At 40.0% G+C, this 16,680-nt stretch overlaps 2 protein-coding genes across 5 annotated transcripts in view; one reads left to right on the top strand and one right to left on the bottom strand.

Moving 5' to 3' along the window:
• LOC143234707 (uncharacterized) overlaps positions 1-16,393 on the bottom strand; it is a 31,820-nt gene extending 15,427 nt beyond the window's left edge. For both annotated transcript variants that reach the window (XR_013018770.1, XM_076472266.1), the window contains exon 1: positions 16,095-16,393. Coding sequence is in view for 1 of the 2 variants with exons in the window: in XM_076472266.1 (XP_076328381.1) it covers positions 16,095-16,133 (39 nt within the window). In the remaining variant the exon portion in view is untranslated. The remainder of the gene's footprint in view (positions 1-16,094) is intronic.
• LOC143234704 (5'-AMP-activated protein kinase subunit gamma-1-like) overlaps positions 1-16,680 on the top strand; it is a 133,924-nt gene that overhangs the window by 30,647 nt on the left and 86,597 nt on the right. The window lies entirely within an intron of this gene.

Genomic DNA, 16,680 nt, shown 5'->3' on the forward strand with positions numbered 1-16,680 from the left:
GAGTTACAACAATTACTGACTGTTACCAGAGGGAGGTGTGTGTGTAATACACCGAGTTAGAACAATTACTAACTGTTACCAGAGGGAGGTGTGTGTGTGTAATACACCGAGTTAGAACAATTACTAACTGTTACCAGAGGGAGGTGTGTGTGTGTAATACACCGAGTTAGAACAATTACTAACTGTTACCAGAGGGAGGTGTGTGTGTGTAATACACCGAGTTAGAACAATTACTAACTGTTACCAGAGGGAGGTGTGTGTGTAATACACCGAGTTAGAACAATTACTAACTGTTACCAGAGGGAGGTGTGTGTGTAATACACCGAGTTAGAACAATTACTAACTGTTACCAGAGGGAGGTGTGTGTGTGTAATACACCGAGTTAGAACAATTACTAACTGTTACCAGAGGGAGGTGTGTGTGTGTAATACACCGAGTTAGAACAATTACTACTGACTGTTACCAGAGGGAGGTGTGTGTGTGTAATACACCGAGTTAGAACAATTACTAACTGTTACCAGAGGGAGGTGTGTGTGTGTAATACACCGAGTTACAACAATTACTAACTGTTACCAGAGGGAGGGTGTGTGTGTAATACACCGAGTTAGAACAATTACTAACTGTTACCAGAGGGAGGTTTGTGTGTAATACACCGAGTTACAACAATTACTGACTGTTACCAGAGGGAGGTGTGTGTGTGTAATACACCGAGTTACAACAATTACTAACTGTTACCAGAGGGAGGTGTGTGTGTAATACACCGAGTTACAACAATTACTGACTGTTACCAGATGGAGGGTGTGTGTGTGTAATACACCGAGTTAGAACAATTACTAACTGTTACCAGAGGGAGGTGTGTGTGTAATACACCGAGTTAGAACAATTACTAACTGTTACCAGAGGGAGTGTGTGTGTGTAATACACCGAGTTAGAACAATTACTAACTGTTACCAGAGGGAGGTGTGTGTGTGTAATACACCGAGTTAGAACAATTACTAACTGTTACCAGAGGGAGGTGTGTGTGTAATACACCGAGTTAGAACAATTACTAACTGTTACCAGAGGGAGGTGTGTGTGTAATACACCGAGTTAGAACAATTACTAACTGTTACCAGAGGGAGGTGTGTGTGTAATACACCGAGTTACAACAATTACTGACTGTTACCAGAGGGAGGTGTGTGTGTAATACACCGAGTTACAACAATTACTGACTGTTACCAGAGGGAGGTGTGTGTGTAATACACCGAGTTAGAACAATTACTAACTGTTACCAGAGGGAGGTGTGTGTGTAATACACCGAGTTACAACAATTACTAACTGTTACCAGAGGAAGGTGTGTGTGTGTAATACACCGAGTTAGAACAATTACTAACTGTTACCAGAGGGAGGTGTGTGTGTGTAATACACCGAGTTAGAACAATTACTAACTGTTACCAGAGGGAGGTGTGTGTGTAATACACCGAGTTAGAACAATTACTAACTGTTACCAGAGGGAGGTGTGTGTGTGTAATACACCGAGTTAGAACAATTACTAACTGTTACCAGAGGGAGGTGTGTGTGTAATACACCGAGTTAGAACAATTACTAACTGTTACCAGAGGGAGGTGTGTGTGTAATACACCGAGTTAGAACAATTACTAACTGTTACCAGAGGGAGGTGTGTGTGTAATACACCGAGTTAGAACAATTACTAACTGTTACCAGAGGGAGGTGTGTGTGTAATACACCGAGTTAGAACAATTACTAACTGTTACCAGAGGGAGGTGTGTGTGTAATACACCGAGTTAGAACAATTACTAACTGTTACCAGAGGGAGGTGTGTGTGTGTAATACACCGAGTTAGAACAATTACTAACTGTTACCAGAGGGAGGTGTGTGTGTGTAATACACCGAGTTAGAACAATTACTAACTGTTACCAGAGGGAGGTGTGTGTGTGTACACCGAGTTAGAACAATTACTAACTGTTACCGAGTAATACACCGAGTTAGAACAATTACTAACTGTTACCAGAGGGAGGTGTGTGTGTGTAATACACCGAGTTACAACAATTACTAACTGTTACCAGAGGGAGGTGTGTGTGTGTAATACACCGAGTTAGAACAATTACTAACTGTTACCAGAGGGAGGTGTGTGTGTGTAATACACCGAGTTAGAACAATTACTGACTGTTACCAGAGGGACACCGAGTTAGAACAATTACTGACTGTTGTGTGTGTGTAATACACCGAGTTAGAACAATTACTGACTGTTACCAGAGGGAGGTGTGTGTGTGTAATACACCGAGTTACAACAATTACTGACTGTTACCAGAGGGAGGTGTGTGTGTAATACACCGAGTTACAACAATTACTGACTGTTACCAGAGGGAGGTGTGTGTGTAATACACCTAGCTAGAACAGTTACTAACGTATTAATAAATATTAAAAATATCTTCCTACTCATGAAGGACTATAGAAATACAAAACTGAAGTTATTTAAACTTAATATCACGAATATAAAATAAACTTATAAGGTTTTTCTTGAAACTTGGAGAAGGTAAACAACTCGTGACCTGTTAGAAGACACTTAGATTCTGTCTGACAGAGATAAATTACTATGTTAAACAACTCGTGACCTGTTAGAAGACACTTAGATTCTGTCTGACAGAGATAAATTACTATGTTAAACAACTCGTGACCTGTTAGAAGACACTTAGATTCTGTCTGACAGCGATAAATTATTATGTTAAACAACTCGTGACCTGTTAGAAGATACTTAGATTCTGTCTGACAGCGATAAATTACTATGTTAAACAACTCGTGACCTGTTAGAAAATACATAGGTTCTGTCTGACAGCGATAAATTACTATGTTAAACAACTTTTGACCTGTTAGAAGACACTTAGATTCTGTCTGACAGCGATAAATTACTATGTTAAACAACTCGTGACCTGTTAGAAGACACTTAGATTCTGTCTGACAGAGATAAATTACTATGTTAAACAACTCGTGACCTGTTAGAAGACACTTAGATTCTGTCTGACAGCGATAAATTATTATGTTAAACAACTCGTGACCTGTTAGAAGATACTTAGATTCTGTCTGACAGCGATAAATTACTATGTTAAACAACTCGTGACCTGTTAGAAAATACATAGGTTCTGTCTGACAGCGATAAATTACTATGTTAAACAACTTTGACCTGTTAGAAGACACTTATATTCTGTCTGACAGCGATAAATTACTATGTTAAACAACTCGTGACCTGTTAGAAGACACTTAGATTCTGTCTGACAGAGATAAATTACAATGTTAAACAACTTTTGACCTGTTAGAAGATACATAGGTTCTGTCTGACAGCGATAAATTACTATGTTAAACAACTCGTGACCTGTTAGAAGACACTTAGATTCTGTCTGACAGCGATAAATTAATATGTTAAACAACTCGTGACCTGTTAGAAGACACTTAGATTCTGTCTGACAGAGATAAATTACTATGTTAAACAACTCGTGACCTGTTAGAAGACACTTAGATTCTGTCTGACAGCGATAAATTATTATGTTAAACAACTCGTGACCTGTTAGAAGATACTTAGATTCTGTCTGACAGCGATAAATTACTATGTTAAACAACTCGTGACCTGTTAGAAAATACATAGGTTCTGTCTGACAGCGATAAATTACTATGTTAAACAACTTTTGACCTGTTAGAAGACACTTAGATTCTGTCTGACAGCGATAAATTACTATGTTAAACAACTCGTGACCTGTTAGAAGACACTTAGATTCTGTCTGACAGAGATAAATTACAATGTTAAACAACTTTTGACCTGTTAGAAGATACATAGGTTCTGTCTGACAGCGATAAATTATTATGTTAAACAACTCGTGACCTGTTAGAAGATACTTAGATTCTGTCTGACAGCGAGAAATTACTATGTTAAACAACTCGTGACCTGTTAGAAAATACATAGGTTCTGTCTGACAGCGATAAATTACTATGTTAAACAACTTTTGACCTGTTAGAAGACACTTAGATTCTGTCTGACAGCGATAAATTACTATGTTAAACAACTCGTGACCTGTTAGAAGACACTTAGATTCTGTCTGACAGAGATAAATTACAATGTTAAACAACTTTTGACCTGTTAGAAGATACATAGGTTCTGTCTGACAGCGATAAATTACTATGTTAAACAACTCGTGACCTGTTAGAAGACACTTAGATTCTGTCTGACAGCGATAAATTAATATGTTAAACAACTCGTGACCTGTTAGAAGACACTTAGATTCTGTCTGACAGCGATAAATTATTATGTTAAACAACTCGTGACCTGTTAGAAGATACTTAGATTCTGTCTGACAGCGATAAATTACTATGTTAAACAACTCGTGACCTGTTAGAAAATACATAGGTTCTGTCTGACAGCGATAAATTACTATGTTAAACAACTTTGACCTGTTAGAAGACACTTAGATTCTGTCTGACAGCGATAAATTACTATGTTAAACAACTCGTGACCTGTTAGAAGACACTTAGATTCTGTCTGACAGAGATAAATTACAATGTTAAACAACTTTTGACCTGTTAGAAGATACATAGGTTCTGTCTGACAGCGATAAATTACTATGTTAAACATCTCGTGACCTGTTAGAAGACACTTAGATTCTGTCTGACAGAGATAAATTACTAAGTTAAACAACTCATGACCTGTTAGAAGATACATAGATTCTGTCTGACAGCGATAAATTAATATGTTAAACAACTCGTGACCTGTTAGAAGGTACCTTGTTTCTGTCGGAGCTATAAGCAAGTTTCTGTTCATATCGATTTTCTTTGGATCATCACGAAACGTTTTACAAATTTTCAGTATATATATATATAATTAAGCATGTTTTGTTGTTAAGCACAAGGTTGCACAATGGACTGTTTTTGCTCTGCCTATCACAGGTATCGCAACCAAATTTACAAAAGTCGTTAGACTTACGGCTGAACTAAGGGGGGTTGTGTTATTGTTTGTAACATTTTAATGTAGACATTTGTTGGGTAGTGAACTCTCATGAAGCCAGATTTAACAATAGGCGAAATCTTGTTGTTTTTAACCCTAAATTTCACCAAGACTTTTAACAACAATTTACAAAACGTTTTGTTTTGTTAACCCTAAATTTCAACAGAACTGTTAACAATAATTAGGAGAACGTTTTGTTTTGTTAACCCTAACTTTCAACAGAGCTGTTAACAATTAACACCCCCTCGGTGTGGATTCCTGTACGTGGTGAGGGGACCTCCCAGGGAAGGTTCTGTTCTATCTGGTTACCTTCTCTGGGATCTAAACATCCACCCACGTGTTTGCCGTGCGTGGCGACCCGTGAAGGGGAGGAGAGGATCCTGGTGGTTGAGGGGTCCAACCCTAACACACCACTTTGGCCTCGAATTCCTGTAGACGGGCGGCCTTTGGGTGGCCTCCCTTGGGTCAATCGGCTGGTCCACTTGGGCTAGAGTCAACCAAGTACCAGTGTTGGAAGTTCTCAACGGGTGTTGTGGACATTGTGCCTGATGCTGGTGTTTGGGTATAGTGCTCACGAAACCCTGGCGTTGCTGCATTGTCCTTGCGTGACTTTGTAGTGCGTCCCCTTGTAGGGCTCCATGGTGGGTGGGGTCAGTGGGTACCGAAATTTTTTTCTTTTTCCTATGGATCCTCTAAAAATTTAAATAAAATTGTAAAAAAACGGTCAATGGGTAAGCGACCACGTCTTGAATACTCAGAACAGCAATCTTCAACATCAGTAACACACGTACCTCATTTTCTTATATTACATTCTCTTTCGGAAAAACCTCTAGGGCAAATGTCCCCTTTTTTTATTCAAAAGGGACTAGAGGGACTTGCTGGCTCTCCAAAATCAGTAAAGAAACTTCGATCTGGTGACATATTGGTTGAAACATCCACATCCCAACACAGTGAACTCCTCTTGAATTTAAAGGCAATTGGGGATATACCTATTGAGGTTACACGCCATGGTACCTTGAATTCTTCACGAGGAGATATTGTTGAAAGGGATTTGAAGAACGTTCCCGAGTCAGAGATTCTCACTGGTCTCTCCACTCAAGGAGTTTCTGCAGTGAGGCGCATCTCCAATCGCAAAGATGGAGTTACACTGCCAACAAATACCCTCGTTTTAACATTTACTTCACCACGTGCACCTGCCACCATCAAGGCAGGTTATCTCATTTGCAGGGTTCGGCCATACATACCAAACCCTCTTCGATGCTTCCAATGTCAGATATTCGGCCACTCAAAGACATCCTGTCGTGGTTCCCTGACATGTGCTCGTTGTGGAGGCAAGGACCACGATGCCTATGACTGTGACATGAACCCACATTGCGTAAACTGCAATGGTTCTCACCCCTCTTACTTTCATTCTTGCCCAAAATGGTTGGAGGAAAAAGAGGTGCAGCGTTTGAAAACGACAAATAACATTAGTTATCCTGAGGCTCGGAAATTGCTGTCCACAACTCCATCTCGGACATATGCTGCTGCACTTCATTCCACAACTACAGTGGGTGTGCAGACAGATCTCTCTGTGCCTCCAAGAGAATCGTTTTCAAAACAAATGAAAAGCCTTTTGACCTCTGTGGTTAAAAAGGTTGATGAATCGACTTCCACACCTATCTCTGTTCCTCCCATACCTTCCAACAAACCTCAAGATCCACGTCCTTCAGTTTCAAATACAGGCATTTCTTCTGATACATCTTTTCTCCCACCACAAGAGACAAAACAATTATTCGTTCGCGTCCTCAGTCACTGGATTCCCCTTCCAATAACAAAAACCTGCCCACCCGACCCAGAGCAGGATCCATGGATCTTGATAGACCTCCTCCAACTAAATACAGTAAAGAAAAAAGACGTGGTCGTAAACCGAAGGGTTCTCCAGCCACTTCACCTACCCGTTCTTAAAAATGGCCACCTTGATACAATGGAACTGTCGAGGTTTACGTTCTAATCTGGATGATATCAAAACGCTGATTGCTTCCTACCATCATGTTTGTCTTTCTTTACAAGAAACATTTCTCAAAACTGCTGATACTGTCTCCATTCGGCAGTATTCTCTGTACAGAAATGACAGGTTGTGTGATGGTCGAGTACATGGAGGGGGTGGCACTGTTGGTTGATCAACACGTGCCCACCCTGTCTTTGTCACTCAACACACCCTTGGAGGCTGTAGCCATCCGTGTTTCCTTGGGTCATACCATCACTGTTTGTTCTCTGTACCTGTCCCATGGAGAGACATATGATCAATCAGATCTTGATGCTCTCATTGAACAATTGCTGTTTCCATTTCTAATCCTAGGGGATTTTAATGGACATCATCCCCTCTGGGGAAGTGCTATTATTGATGGGAGGGGCCGATCTGTAGAGCGGATGCTCTCTGATCACAATCTTTCTCTTTTCAACACTGGTTCTTCCACTTACTTTCATGCACCTAGTCAGTCCTTTACCGCTATTGATCTCTCAGTTTGCTCCCCTTTATTATTCTCCCATTTTTCATGGAGGGTTGACAGTAATCCACTAGGCAGTGATCATTTTCCGATCCTTTTGAGAGAGACTGGCCGTGGTCGATGCCACCCTACCCGCGTGCCCCGGTGGAAGCTGGATCAGGCAGACTGGTCCACTTTCACTGCTCTCGCAGAACTTGATCCTGTCATCGTAAATCAGCCATCAATAGACGACTGTGTAGCAGCGGTAACTGACTGTATTACACATGCAGCTGCTCAGTGTATTCCTAAAACCTCGACACGTTTTCCACGATATCCTCGTCCGTGGTGGAATCCTGCTTGCCACTTAGCACGGAAGGCTCAAAAGCGGGCCTGGGATACTTTTCGTAGATATCCCACACTTTCAAACCGGGTTGCTTTCCAACGGGCCCGTGAACATGCTAGGTGGGTAAGACGTCACAGCCAGAAGGAATCTTGGATTAAGTTCACAACCAGTATATCTTCTACCACCAGTTCCAAGATCATATGGGACAGGATTCGAAAGGTTAATGGACACTAGAATTCTATCCCCCTCTCGATCTTACTCTCTGATGGTCAGGAGGTGACTGATGTTCGGAACATCGCTAACACTCTAGGTGAAAGCTTTTGCCGGGTATCTAGCACTTCTGCTTGTTCCTCCACCTTCCTGGCCATCAAGACTCGGGCAGAGCGATCACCTCTTTCCTTTCGAACTGACTGTTTCTTTGACTATAATTGTCCCTTTACCCTGGTGGAACTAAAAATGGCCCTTCATCGGTCTACCAGTACGTCTGTTGGACCTGATGATATTCATTATGACATGCTGCACCATCTATCTCCTGCTTCTCTTGATGTCCTTCTGATTGTTTTCAACCGGATCTGGCAGGAGAATGTTTTTCCTGATGCTTTGTGCCAGGCTATTATTTTACCCTTCTCTAAGCCAGGGAAAGATCCCAAGATTCCTTCAAACTACCGTCCAATTGCTTTGACGAGCTGTCTCTGTAAGACATTAGGAAGGATGGTTAATGCTCGTCTTGTTTGGTTCCTTGAATCAAACAACCTCCTCTCGCCCACCCAGTGTGGGTTCCGTCGACAGCACTCCACCACAGACCACCTAATTCGTCTTGAAACATCTATCAGAGAAGCCTTTCTCAACCGCCAACATCTTGTATCAATATTCTTTGACATAGAGAAGGCTTACGACACAACATGGAGGTATGGCGTTTTGCGAGACCTCCATACATATGGGTTACGTGGCCATCTACCCATTTTTATTAAGAATTTTTTAATGGACAGGAGATTCCAAGTTCGTGTGGGTTCGACATTTTCCCGTTCTTTTGTACAGGAACTTGGAGTCCCTCAAGGCTGTGTATTGAGTGTTACACTCTTCAGTATAAAGATAAATGCCATCACTGAACAACTCCCTCTCACTGTTGCGAATGGGCTGTATGTCGACGACTTTCACATCTCATGTCAGTCATCAAACATGAGATATATTGAGCGGCAACTACAAACCGCCCTCAATTGTGTACGGAAGTGGACTCTGGCGAACGGCTTTAATTTCTCTCTCTCCAAAACTGTATGCATGCACTTTTGCCGTCGACGGGGTATTCACCCTGATCCTGAACTTCATATCGGTGAAGTTTTGCTGCCAGTGGTCCCGGAGACCAAGTTCTTGGGGCTTATCTTTGATCGTAAACTGACCTTTATACCACACTTAAAGCAGCTTCGGTTCAAATGCACAAGAGCACTGAACATCCTCCGTGTTCTCTCTTCTACCAGTTGGGGGGCAGATCGCTGTTCAATGTTAAAGGTATATCGTGCTCTTATTAGATCGAAACTCGATTATGGATCAATGGTCTATGGCTCTGCCAGACCCTCGGCCTTAAAGATGCTGGACCCCGTTCATCACCAAGGACTTCGACTCTCCACTGGGGCTTTCCGTACCTCTCCAGTTCAAAGTATATACATTGAATCTCATGAACCTTTTCTACACCTTCGCCGTTTGCAACTATCTTTACAATATACTTCGAAACTTCATTCCTTCCCAAAGCATCCCACCTGGAAATGTGTTTTCCTTCCTCGGTGGGCAGTACTTTTTCAGAACAGACAATCTGTCATTGCTCCGTCTGGCCTTCGCATCCGGGAGCAATTGGATGAATTGGGTCTGTCCTTGGATAACATTGCAGATTCCACAGGTCGGCCCATCCCACTATGGCTTATTACAGCCCCCAAATGTGACCTTTCTTTCAGTCACCTAAAAAAGGCAGATACTCCAGATTGGAAGTACCGTCTTTTATTCAATGAATATCTTTCAAACAATCATCCAGTTCCCATATATACAGATGGTTTCAAATCAGGTAATTCAGTGGGCTCTGCTATGGTTTGCTATGGGTCAGTAGTGGCGCGCAGAATCCCTTCTACAGCTTCTGTGTTCAATGCTGAACTGTATGCCATATCTCTTGCCCTGGATCATATTGCAGCTGAGCAGTACTCCAACTGCACTATTTATACTGATTCGCTTAGTTCTATAATTGCTTTGGAATCGCTACACGTTAGCTCACATCCTATTCTCGCTGATATTCGAAACCGACTGGCCCATTTCTCATTAGCAGCTACTTCAATCCAGTTTTTCTGGATACCAGGCCATGTTGGTATTCGCGGGAATGAGCTTGCAGACATGGCAGCTAAATATGTCTGCTTCAGCACTATGACTCCTATGCCTATTCCGTACATGGACTATGGTGTTGTCTTCAAGGCTCGGCTCCGTGCCAGCTGGCAGTCCACTTGGAATGAGCAACGTGACAACAAACTTTTTCAAATCAAACCCAAAATTGGACTTTGACCATCTAGCTTCCATAAAGTTCGGAAGGAGGAAGTTGTTCTCACTAGGCTACGCATTGGTCACAGTTTTTTAACTCATCATTTTCTTTTATCTGGAACTGATGCACCAATGTGTAGTTTGTGTAACACTCAAATCACTATCAGCCACGTTTTACTTTCTTGCCATCGTCACAATTCTCAACGACGGCAATATTTTAAACATATTTTTTCCCAGGGTCAATCTGTAACATTGGACAGAGTTATTGGTGATGGTGACTCTGTCCACCTTGATAATGTTTTTAATTTTTTAATGGCCATTAACCTTTTTAATATCATTTAAGTGTTGCATATTTATTCATTACACCTTTTTAATTGTGGTTCCTTTTTTACAGTTTTAATCTCTCTCCAATTTGACATTGGAGAATGACCAGGACATTAAATAACTCGACACCAGGACTGGAAAGACCAACTTCAGGTGACTAACGCTCCTGTTTGAACTATCCGTTTGAACTACTCGTTAGTCATCCTGGCGAGTTGTTATTATACTTTTGCTGCATATCATTTCACACTTTTACTACTTAACTTTTTAGTACTGGCCATATTGACTCATAACCCGGAACCAGGACTGGAAAGACCAACTTCAGGTGACTGACGGTGGTTTTTATACTTACCTGTTAGTCTTCCTGGCGGGTTACGATCATTACCATTCTGCTACAGGTAGTTCTTTACAACTTTGTTAACTGGATGTCAACATTGGTTTTTACGCCATTTTCTGTTTTAATTGCCGTTTTGCTTTTATCTTCAATTACATTTACAAATTTTACTCCATTTACTTGACTTTTATCTTTTTACTGGACATTTGGCTACTCATTATTACGATTTTGCGGGTGTCTTTTAAAACTTTTATTCTTTTACATTTTGATAATAGCTGCTATGACACATAACCCGGAACCAGGACTGGAAAGGCCAACTTCAGGTGATTGACGGTGGTTCTTGAACTTACCTGTTAGTCTTCCTGGTGGGTTATGATCATTAACATTTTGCTAGAGTAAATATTTTACAACTTTGAAGACTGGATGTCACCATTGGTTTTTACACCATTTTCTGTTTTAATTGCTGTTTTGTTTTTACCTTCATTTACTTTTACAAATTTTACTCCATTTACTTGACTTTATCTTTTTACTGGACATTTGGCTACTCATTATTACGATTTTGCGGAGTGTCTTTTAAAACTTTTATTCTTTTACATTTTGATAATAGCTGCTATGACACATAACCCGGAACCAGGACTGGAAAGGCCAACTTCAGGTGATTGACGGTGGTTCTTGAACTTACCTGTTAATCTTCCTGGTGGGTTATGATCATTACCTTTTTGCTAGAGTAAATACCTTACAACTTTTTATACTCTGCCTTCTATCTTAACATTGTAGACTAGGTGTCAACATTGGTTTTATACTTTTTTGTTTTACCTTCATTTCCATTTATGTCTATTACTACATTGATTTATTTATTTTTATTTTATTTTTACATTTTACCGAATGTCTGGCGCAGATAGCCTCGCTGCTTTGTGCCATAAAACACTAAATCAATCAATCAATCAATCAACAATTTACAGAACGTTTTGTTTTGTTAACCCTAACTTTCAACAGAACTGCTAACAATAATTAACAGAACGTTTTGTTTTGTTAACCCTAACTTTCAACAGAACTGTTAACAACAATTTACAGAACGTTTTGTTTTGTTAACCCTATCTTTCAACAGAACTGTTAACAACAATTTACAGAACGTTTTGTTTTGTTAACCCTAACTTTCAACAGAACTGCTAACAATAATGAACAGAACGTTTTGTTTTGTTAACCCTAACTTTCAACAGAACTGCTAACAATAATGAACAGAACGTTTTGTTTTGTTAACCCTAACTTTAAACTGAACTGGTAACAATAATTAACAGAACGTTTTGTTTTGTGAACCCTAACTTTCAACAGAACTGTTGACAATAATTAACAGAACGTTTTGTTTTGTTAACCCTAACTTTCAACAGAACTGCTAACAATAATGAACAGAACGTTTTGTTTTGTTAACCCTAACTTTAAACTGAACTGGTAACAATAATTAACAGAACGTTTTGTTTTGTGAACCCTAACTTTCAACAGAACTGTTGACAATAATTAACAGAACGTTTTGTTTTGTTAACCCTAACTTTCAACAGAACTGCTAACAATAATTAACAGAACGTTTTGTTTTGTTAACCCTAACTTTCACCTGAACTGCTCACAATAATTAACAGAACGTTTTTTAACCCTAAATTTCACCAAGACTGTTAACAATTTAAGAACATTTTGTTTTGTTAACCGTAACTTTCAACAGAACTGCTAACAATAATTAACAGAACGTTTTCAAATTTAGTTATTTAGAAGACCGTATAGACAAAAGAACAAAACATTCTGTGTTATGTGTCTTTGATACTTTTACCCCAGAGATTATAAGATAATTGACAGATAATATTTGTGGGTTGTTCATACTTGTGACATCTTTTCCCGTGGGGTAGGACCTCACTGACCATGTGGTTTATTTCTCTACGCATCAAGATCTGTGGGGTATTTATTCCAATATACTAAATACAACTGTTTTCTTATTCGTTGGAACAGTTTATCAAATCCCACTACTCATAAAATGTACACAATTTTTACCACATGTGAGAGAGGAACCACTTATGTTTACATGTTTATATATTGTGTTCATGACTTCGTGTAAAGCGTATAAATGTTAACACATAGTATGTTATAATAATGTATTATAGTTGTATTATATATACTCTTCAAAAAAAGAAACGCAAAAGGGATATTTTTTTATTTTAAAGAGAAATATATGTAATAACGTTACAAGCTCAGAGTATGTGATGTTACACGTGTTAAGGCACTGATTGTCAGACCAAAATGACAATAAAAGTTGTGCACTTTGAAAACGGAGGAAAACAACGGATTTTTCGCCAAAACGCATTCGCGTCCAATAAATTTGTTTGAGAGATCTGCATGTTCTGCAAGTGCAACATGTGCAAAATCCCTATAAAAGTGACGGGTTCTCGGTTTCCATAGCTCAGTGTTAAGCCACCGACACGCAATACAGTTACGCCAAGACTGACTGAAGCACAACGCAACAACGCCATTGGTCGCTTGGAAGCAGGCGAATCTCGATCAGATGTTGCCAGAGCTGTGAATGTCTACCCAAGAACCATCACAAGGCTATGGAATCGTCACCAACGACATGGATCAACTCGTGACCGTCCACGATCTGGCAGACCTCGTGTGACCACGCCCGCACAAGATCGGAACATCCGGTTACGTCACTTTCGGGATAGGACCACCACTGCGACGTCTACTGCCTCAACCATACCAGGGCTGCGTAGGATTTCCGATCAGACCGTACGCAACCGTCTACGAGATGCAGGAATCCGACCTCTACGTCCAGTCAGAGGCGTCATCCTCACCCAGCAACATCGTCAAGCACGACTGCAGTGGATTCGGGCACATCGGGTATGGCCTCATCGACGATGGAGGCATGTTTGGTTCAGCGATGAATCACGTTTTATGCTTCATAGGCAGGACCCGTGTTTACCGTCGCCGAGGTGAACGTTTTGCAGCAAACTGTGTGCAGGATGTTAACAGATTTGGTGGTGGCAGCGTCATGATGTGGGCTGCCATCGTCTACAATGCCAGAACAGTCCTTTTGCACATTCGAGGGAATCTTACGGCTCAACGATACGTCGACGAGATTCTTAGGCCCCATGTGCAACCCATCATGGTGAACGTCAACGACGTTTTTCAACATGACAACGCCCGTCCTCACACAGCCCGACTCACCACTGTCTTCTTGAGACACCACAACATCAACGTTCTTCCCTGGCTCTCCAGATCACCAGATTTAAACCCCATCGAACATCTTTGGGACGAGTTGGACCGACGTCTGCGACAGCGACAACCTCAACCGCAGACTCTACCTCAGCTTGCAGCAGCTTTTCAGGCTGAGTGGACAGCCATTCCACAGGATGTGATTCGTCATCTCATCGCTTCCATGGGCAGGAGATGCCAAGCAGTTATTGATGCTCACGGGGGCATACTCGTTATTGACGTTGAGTGACGTTAAACTTCAACTAGTGAACGTGGACTTCGCCTTTACAGACTTTGGATGTTCAGCAGTGAATATGCAAAGTTTCACACATGTCATACAGAACTACCCGGAATAAACTTGTTAACAATTTGTCTCAAATTTTGCCTTTTGCGTTTCTTTTTTTGAAGAGTATATTATATATATAATAATGTATTGCAGTTGTGTATTATATATAGAATAATGTATTATAGTCATCTGTTATGCTACAATAGTGTATTATAGTTATCTGTGATGCTACAATAGTATATCATAGTCATCTGTTATGCTACAATAGTGTATCATAGTCATCTGTTATGCCACAATAGTGTATCATTGTCATCTGTTATGCTATAATAGTATATCATAGTCATCTGTTATGCTACAATAGTATATCATAGTCATCTGTTATGCCACAATAGTGTATCATAGTCATCTGTTATGCCACAATAGTGTATCATAGTCATCTGTTATGCTACAATAGTATATCATAGTCATCTGTTATGCTACAATAGTGTATCATAGTCATCTGTTATGCTATAATAGTGTATCATAGTCATCTGTTATGCTATAATAGTATATCATAGTCATCTGTTATGCTACAATAGTATATCATAGTCATCTGTTATGCCACAATAGTGTATCATAGTCATCTGTTATGCCACAATAGTATATCATTGTCATCTGTTATGCTACAATAGTATATCATTGTCATCTGTTATGCTACAATGGTGTATCATAGTCATCTCTTATGTTACAATAGTGTATCATAGTCATCTCTTATGTTACAATAGTGTATCATAGTTATCTGATATGCTACAATGGTGTATCATAGTCATCTGTTATGTTACAATGGTGTATCATAGTCATCTGTTATGTTACAATGGTGTAGCATAGTTATCTGTTATGTTACAATAGTGTATCATAGTTATCTGTTATGTTACAATGGTGTATCATAGTCATCTCTTATGTTACAATAGTGTATCATAGTTATCTGATATGCTACAATGGTGTATCATAGTCATATGTTATGTTACAATGGTGTATCATAGTTATCTGTTATGTTACAATAGTGTATTATAGTCATCTGTTATGTTACAATAGTGTATCATAGTTATCTGTTATGTTACAATGGTGTATCATAGTCATCTGTTATGTCACAATGGTGTATAATAGTCATCTGTTATGTTACAATGGTGTATAATAGTCATCTGTTATGTTACAATGGTGTATCATAGTCATCTGTTACGTTACAATGGTGTATCATAGTCATCTGTTATGTTACAATGGTGTATCATAGTCATCTGTTATGTTACAATAGTGTATTATAGTTATGTATTATGTATATATTATACCGCGTGACATTTTCGTCTACTGAACCTTTGGAGCACCGCTATAAAGTCGGTGTATTAAATGGAAATATGTTGTGGTCTAAAATCGGAGCAGTGGGTGTGTGGGTTGTATCCTATTTCTCAGTCGGAGTTGGTGGCGGGTATTATTAAGTTGCTGCCTATATTAAGGGTAGTCAGGTTAGATAACCCATGAGTAAAAACCTACTGGTACCGGTAAACTTACTTAGAAACTTGTGTTAAAATCTTCAAATAAGTGAGCGGACAGATAAGTAAGAAACTTACATGTTGAATGACGAAACCCACGAGTTTCCAAAAACCCATCTTCCACACTCATGTCAAAATCAATTGTTTAAAACAAAATCAAGTCGAGGTAGTCGAATATTTGTTGTATGTTGTCGTACCTACCAGATATTCTTTATCGTTGCCATGGTTACGAGGCAGATCGCGATTGATCGGACCCGTTTATGAGCCTGGAATGTGCTCTTCTCTGTAACATACTCGAGCCTTCTGCCATCTACACGGAACAAACTCAGATGACGCTTCGCTCTAACCTGTGACGTCAAGCTTTCCCGTCACACACTAGGATTGGTGGTAGCGATACTCTAGACCCAGGAAAGTTAATATTCCGCGGCTTTGTTTCTCTGTAAACTGACAAAACGTTTCTTTTATACGGAGTTCACTTTCTGCGAGAAACCTTATCTCGGACTTCCTGTGACTGACATACCAATGCTTTATTATATGAATACACCACGTGATAGTTTGAAATTATGGTAACACCTAAAAAGGGATCACTGTGGGATGGTCGTAAGTTTTCTCTTCCAGGTTAGTAAGTATTTTCAATGTGTGTGTTTTCACAATAATCTGGATC

The sequence above is a fragment of the Tachypleus tridentatus genome, chromosome 12, assembly GCF_004210375.1.
Source record: "Tachypleus tridentatus isolate NWPU-2018 chromosome 12, ASM421037v1, whole genome shotgun sequence".
Classification (NCBI taxonomy): Eukaryota; Metazoa; Arthropoda; class Merostomata; order Xiphosura; family Limulidae; genus Tachypleus; species Tachypleus tridentatus.